The sequence below is a fragment of the Chrysochloris asiatica genome, unplaced genomic scaffold (genome assembly GCF_000296735.1).
Source record: "Chrysochloris asiatica unplaced genomic scaffold, ChrAsi1.0 scaffold00003, whole genome shotgun sequence".
NCBI classification, from domain to species: Eukaryota; Metazoa; Chordata; class Mammalia; order Afrosoricida; family Chrysochloridae; genus Chrysochloris; species Chrysochloris asiatica.
The window spans coordinates 43,859,737-43,866,695 of NW_006408521.1; the positions used below are offsets into that span (position 1 = coordinate 43,859,737).

At 43.8% G+C, this 6,959-nt stretch overlaps 1 protein-coding gene across 2 annotated transcripts in view; it reads right to left on the bottom strand.

Annotated features, from left to right (window-relative positions):
• ABLIM1 (actin binding LIM protein 1) overlaps window positions 1–6,959 on the bottom strand; it is a 256,621-nt gene that overhangs the window by 49,073 nt on the left and 200,589 nt on the right. The window contains exons 2-3 of one of the 2 annotated variants that reach the window (XM_006831377.1): window positions 4,818–4,876; window positions 2,465–2,548 (exon numbers count right to left, since the gene is read on the bottom strand). In XM_006831377.1, coding sequence (XP_006831440.1) covers window positions 2,465–2,548; window positions 4,818–4,876 — 143 coding nt within the window. The remainder of the gene's footprint in view (window positions 1–2,464; window positions 2,549–4,817; window positions 4,877–6,959) is intronic. The other variant, XM_006831376.1, reaches the window with a different exon arrangement.

Genomic DNA, 6,959 nt, shown 5'->3' on the forward strand with positions numbered 1-6,959 from the left:
GAAGGTTTTGTTTTCTTTATGTTCAGGTGTAATTTACAATGAAAGCTGTAGTCTTTGACCTTCATCAGTGCTTCAAGTCCTCTTTCTACAAGTAAGGCTTCTCACAGGTTATTAATGAATCGTCCTCCAGCCCTGAATTTGTGTTCTTCTTACAGTCCAGTTCAGCATACAGATTGAGTAAGTATGGTGAAAGGATACAACCCTGATACACTGTTTCTGATTTTAAACCACAGTATTCCCTTGGTCTGTTCAAAGGACTACCTTTTGGTCTGTGGACAGGTTCCCCATAAGCACAATGAAGTGTTCTTGAATGCCAATTCTTTGCAATGTCATCCATAATTTGTTATTAAAAAGCAACTAACATTTATTACTGTAATCATAGTAACATGATTGCAGCCACTTACTAGGTGGCTACACTAGGCGTGTCTCAGTCATAACCTCATATATTTTTCTCAACAACCCTACATGGTAGGCTCTGTTTTCATTCATTTTACAGATAAAAGTCTGACTATTCCAAGTCACACAGCTAAGAAAGCAACAGAGTCACATCTGAGTCCAGACACTCTAGTTCCTGAGCCCAGATGAGATTTTATAATGTGACCATTCATTTCCCATCAAGATAGCTATGGGACATTTAAATGGATGGAAGCTATAGGAGAGTATTGAGATGGACATATTTTACTGACACAAAGGTCTGTAAGGGGAGTCCTGGTGTGACCTAGAATCAGCATGGTCGCTTGTTCAATCCCACCAGAAGCTCCTCAGAAACCCTATACAGGGTCGCTATGGGTCGGAACCGACTTGACAGCACTTAACAATAACAACATAGTCATTTGCAGTGGGGACGAGCTGTGTTTGGTGGTTCCTCTGGATTCATGAGAACATAATCTTGCTGCATGTGAAAACTCTCTCAGTGGAACTAAATCTTTCAGACAGAATGGAGCTCAGAAAAGTAGGACTTGGAGTCTAACCCAGCAAGTCAGGCCAGCATGAGGCACCCTGGCCTGCGGCAGAGAGCTGAGTCTCGTAAGGTCCAGCTGTTTCAGATGTGGGCATCTATTTGATCTCTGTGACTTCAACCAATTCCTGAGGACACTAAAGGAAAGAATCTCTAACAGGTTTCTTTCTATTTGAGAATTTTATATTTTAAGTGTCTTTTTAATAATGTCTAACAAAGCAGGTTTGTTAAGAGTTCTGGTGTAGTGCTGTGGGTTAATGTGCTGGACTGCAAAGTTGGTCTGAACCACAAGGTCAGCGGTTCGAGCTCACCAGCTGCTCTTTGGAAACCCTATACAAGGTCACTATGGGTCAGAACCAACTTGACGGCGCTTAGCAACAACAACAAAGCAGGGGACAAACACTTCTCAGTTGGCACAAAAGAATGGTCTAAGCCCACAGCTCTGGCTGCCGGTTTAAGTCCAGAATCATCATCACAAGGGGAAGAATGGGTTTCATCTGGGCAAGATGGAGTGAGTCAGCAAACAGGCCAGGGATTCAGTGGATTCTCAGAAAAGCCCCTACAGAAGGCTGTGTTCTGTGCATGAGACACCACTCCGTCTCCCTGCTCATGTGCCGAGTCAGGCAAGTAGACTCCATGGGATGCCCTAGGCAGCTCATGTTGCCCTCCTGCTTGACCACCATCAGTGACTCCGCTGACAACAGACCTCTTCAGTTTTCAAAGCTCTCCTCTACCTGTCTTCCCCGGTGTATCTATCATGGTTCCTCTTATGGCACAGCGGAAAGAACATGCTCATGAACACCCCAGTTTCAATCCCAGCTCCTCCACTTTCTGGTAGGGTAACTCTGGAGAAGCTGGGTGTCTCACTTTGCTCATCTATGAAATGGGAATAAAGATAATTACCTCACAGGGACTCTGAGGGAGTCACCCAGCACTCCCACAGTAGGGACCTGGCCTCACTTATTTTGCTCCTCACCTCTCTAACTGATCTGCATCTCATTAAACGGCTACTTTTCCCATGTACCTGCCGTTCTTGTCTCTGCAGGTTTGAATCTCATTAGGGCCTCCAATTTTTCACAAAGACACCTGCTCTCATCAAGTACTCCTTGAGAACCTCTCTCATTTGACATTCTAAAGAACTGACTCCTTCTAATCCTTGTGAAGTGTCTCAAGACCATTATAAGCTATGGGCCTCTCTGTTTGCCTGGTCTAAATCTATAGCATTTAGCCGAGTACTCAGACCTTGGTACTTAACAAGCATGTGTCGAATGAACAAGCGCATGAGCACAGAACCAAAAAGCAGCTTCTATTGTGCTTGTTTTAATAAAGACTTTAGTCACTCTCTAAGGGAACACACCAGTCAGAGAAGGAAACAGCCAGACTCAGAAGGTGGTTTGCGTGCTATAAGGTGAGAGAAAGCCCCTGCCCTCCACGGGAGCTGGGCAAGTTATGAGGGGAGAGCAGCGGGGACAGCGCAAGTGACAGAAGCCCAGACATAGTGCCAACCTGCAGAAAGGGAGCACGCCCTGTGCGTCGAATCAGACTTTTGGGATAAAAGAAATCGGATGAAGAGCCGCGAAGGTTTAGTGGCTGCCATGAAACATGAAAAGAAGGGAAGAGTGAATGACGAAATATCCTCAGTTCAGAAACACTATTAAAAAAAAAAAATTAAAACCTAATTGTTTAAAACTAACTTTATAGTAAATGCAAAGTGGCCCCAGTTTAGTAGATGTTGTGTGTGGGTTGGTCAATTCTTGGTTCCTGTTTAAAAGCGATTCATGTATCTTTGAGTTATAGTATCTGTATCTTTGCCCCAATCCCCATGATTCCTATTTGGGCTGAGATCTTATAGTATCTGACGAGCAAGAAGCCAGTGAAGCTGACTGAAGAGACATCCTTAAGGATCTGTTGCTAAAGCTCCTGCCCATGAGCTCTTCAGTATCAAGCACGTGGATTACTCGGTGGAGTTGCTGATTCTTAAAACATTTTCATTTTGCTATGGAAACTGTACTAGTGTGACACCCAGAGAAAGGGCTGGAAATCCTGGCTCAAAATCTGTGAACTGTAGATACACCCTGAAGAGAGCACAAGATTCCCTTCCTATATTCAAAACCTATAAATCCCACCGATGCCGGTCAGCACATGCCCCCGACTCGGGGCATACATATCTGGACCTCTTCCCTCAGAGGGGCAGCCCCTTCTTTACAATTGGCTTTTCTCAAAACGAGCCCAAGGGCTGGCCTGACCTCCCAAGGAGTTCATGTTGGGTTTAGGAGGTCCTGGAATTCTCTGGAAAGCTTCCATAAAGGAAAAAAATAATAACTCCTCCTGGCCAAAAGGAGTGCAAGGATTTCATAGCTGTTTTTGTGAGCCCATCCAGAAAGTCCCACCAAGATGCTATTAGGAATATTGATGCTTTAAAAAAAAAAAGTCATATGAGAAACTTGAACTGCACATTCAAATATCCTTCCAGAGGGGGCATGGGAATCACATTCCATTCAGCCTTGCCTCATTACGTAGCCATCTCTTTGTTCCCCTGAAGACTTCATCAGAGATGAAGTAAAAAACATTCTTTAAAAACCAAAAACAACACTGAAGAGAGACTGCAAACCACCAGCTACTTGGGTGGTTTCTGGGCAGCACCCCCAAGCCATGCTTCGACTTTTACATTTTTATGATTAAAAAGTGCCAATAAACACTAACTTTAATGTTCTAGTATTTTGTAAAGAGAATCCATTTCCCAAGAACCCGTGGAGCCTCAAAAACACCGGAATCTAGGGCCCAAACATGGGCCAGGGTCCCCGTGCACACCTGCCTGGTACATGAACTTCAGGTAAATGTTAGAAGGAAACTAAAACCATCCTAACATCGGTGCACCATTTCTTCTCTCCAGTCTGTTTAAACTTGACGATCCTGAGAAAAGTGGCTTTACCCCACTTAAATTAGGCTTTTATATAGTAAGTGTGAACTCTAAGACAATTGTTTTCCTTCAAAATCACAGAAAAGGCATAGCTGTCTGAAACGTCTACATGGAAAAATGTCTTCATTTGATTTTAAAGTGGAAAAAAACTCCCGTGTGTATGTTTACTGCTTGAAGGAGAGTAAAGAAAAGGTACCGGAAATAAGAGCTGAAGTCCCCAGGATGGCAGACTAGGGAACCTGGGACAGTCAGAGCAGATGCATTTCACTGGTAATTGTTTCTCTGAAGTCAAGACCCACAAATAGAAGCCACTTATTAGTGATGACCACCACTCATCTGTCAGTGTGGTGGACTGTGCATTGTTAGGGTCCTGGAGACTCTGCCACTGTGGAGAACAGGTTTCAGCAGAACTTTCAGACTAAGACAGACGAGGAAGAAGGAATTGGAGGCCCACTGGCTGGTGCTGGGGCTACTCCCTGTGTGGCGCTGGAGGATGAGCACTGGGCTGTGAACCACAAGGTTGGCAGTTCAAAGCCCCCAGCAGCTCCTCGGAAACCCTATACAGGGTCACTATGAGTGGAAACAAACATGAAGGCACTTAACAACAAACGCATAATGGAGCCCTGGGGTGGCACTGTAGGATAAGCACTATATTAGTCTTAGAGCCTGATGAGTCATTTCCACATCTGTAAACTTTGACTTTTCCCTAGAATGCACTCTTTAAAATCTGACCAGTGAGGCCAGACCTATTTTGCCCCAGGCAAGCATTTGGAACCCAAATGACAATAAATGTATGATGGGAACTCCTTTCGCTAGTCCAAATGGTATTAAAATTCAGTTTGTTATGAGAAAAGCAAAGTCATGAGAAATGAATTTTGCTCTAAGAATCAGTGAGTATGAAAACACAGGGCCTGCCAAGGGCTCTAATGGTTTCCTTACCCGCAGCTTTTCTTCTGTGTTGGTAGACTGCTTACAGTCGGGATGCCAAACGGTGGAACCTGGAAAGACACAAAGCATTACTCGGCATAAATGAAATGGAAGATGCTACAGTTTGATCAGACAGAACACAGAGGGACAGTCAGTGCCTCCTTCCCATCAGAGAGATAGACCAGAGTCCATGCCAAAGTGAGCCAGGAGGCTCAAAAAATAAACCAAATAGCTCCACAAAGAAAACTCTGGGTAAGTGTCCCTCATCTAGTCTGCGTTGTCTGTAAAGGCCTAATTCCAGACCACAGAAACTGCTGGCTGGCCACAGAGTGTTTTGATTCATATATTTTGTTCCTGACTGGGCTGTTTTAAAAAACCTACACACGTGTATCACTAGTGTGTTTACTACAAACTGTTTTCATTTTAGAAATATGTTGTTGTTGTTGTTAAGTGCCGTTGAGTTGGTTCCGACTCACAGCAACTCTTTATAGGGTTTCCAAGGAGCAGCTGGTGAGCTTGAACTGCCAACCTTGCAGTTCCAAATGGCTTGGCAGTCTGGCGCATTAACCCACAGTGCCACACCAAGACTCCTTCAGAAATATAGGCCATGCTTATTTAACAACAAAACCACCACACAATTTTGTTGAGGGAAATAAGGTTGAAACATGTATCCAGAAGCAAAATTTACTTTATTTTTCACTAATTCAATTACACATAGTTACCTATGTACTAACCAACTTTCAGCGAATTAAAAAAACCTCATACCCTTCAAAGCAGTGATCTGACTACAGGCACACATCCACACATACGTACATGCTGTTTTCATGCCTACATCAACAGTCTCACTTTCTCAGGTAAGAAGCACTTCCTCGGACAGTATTAGCCTCACAGAACTAATAAGACTTGAACCTCCAATTGTTGTTAAGTGTTGTCAAGTTGGTTCCGACCCATGTTGTTTGTTGTTGTTAGGTGTCAGCAAGTCGGTACTGACTCATAGTGTCTTTATGCACAGTAGAACGAAACACTGCCCGATCCTGGGCCAACCTCACAATTGTTGCCACGCTTGAATCCATTGATGTTGCCACTTGGCCAATCCATCTCGTTGGGGGTCTTCCTCTTTTTCTCTGACCCTCCACCTTACCAAACATGGTATCCTTCTCTAGCGACTTGCCCTTCCTGACAATATGTCTGGTGTTTGAGAGATGAAGTTGGCCATCCTGGCCTCCAAGAAGCACTCTGGCTGTACTTCTTCCAACACAGATTTGTTTGTTCTTTTGGCAGCCCATGGCACTTTCAATATTCTCCACCAACACCATTAACTCAAAAGCATCAATTCTTCTACGGTCTTCCTTATTCACTGTCCAGTTTTCACCTGCATGTGAGGTTATTGAAAATACCATGGCTTGGGTCAGGTGCACCTAGCAACCCTATGTAGGGCTTCTGAGGAGTGGCTGGTGAGCTTGAACCGCCAACCTTATGTTCAAATGACTTTGCAGTCCAGTGCATTAACCCACAGCACCATACCAAGACTCCTCCATAGAAAGCTCTTACTGCTGCTGTTAAGGGCTGCTGGTTCCAACTCACAGCAACCCTGCAGAGAGTTTCTGAGGACCAGGTGGTGGGTTTGAACCACCGACCTGGTGGTTGAAAGTCCAGTGCTTATCCTATAGTGCCATACCAGGACTCCAATGTCTGTATGATTTTATAAGGAGTAGCTGGTGAGTTTGAACCACTGACCTTGTGGTTCAAATCAACCTTGTAGCCCAGTGCTTTATCCCATAGCACCACACCATTAGACATGATTACATGTCAGGCTTATCCCTAAATCCTGTGCTTAAATGTAAGAGCAGGCAGGAGAACCTGAAGTATACTTCAAGATACTTAATAGTTACTTAATTAAATGCAGGGAGTGAATTAAATCAATTTTAGAGTAAGAGTCTTAGTGTGTATGGTTAGACTTTCTACCTTTCATTGTTAAAATCTTTACCTCCCTAAACAGCAACCTGAGTGTACTTGAAAACAACTTGTGAATGATTTTATGCCACTGAGCTAAAATAACATTCATGAAGAGGAAAAATATACTTTATAATCAGAATGAGAATTTCATCCCTATTTAACAAGGGTCTCTGCCTTTCTTACCCTGTTGTTGTTGTT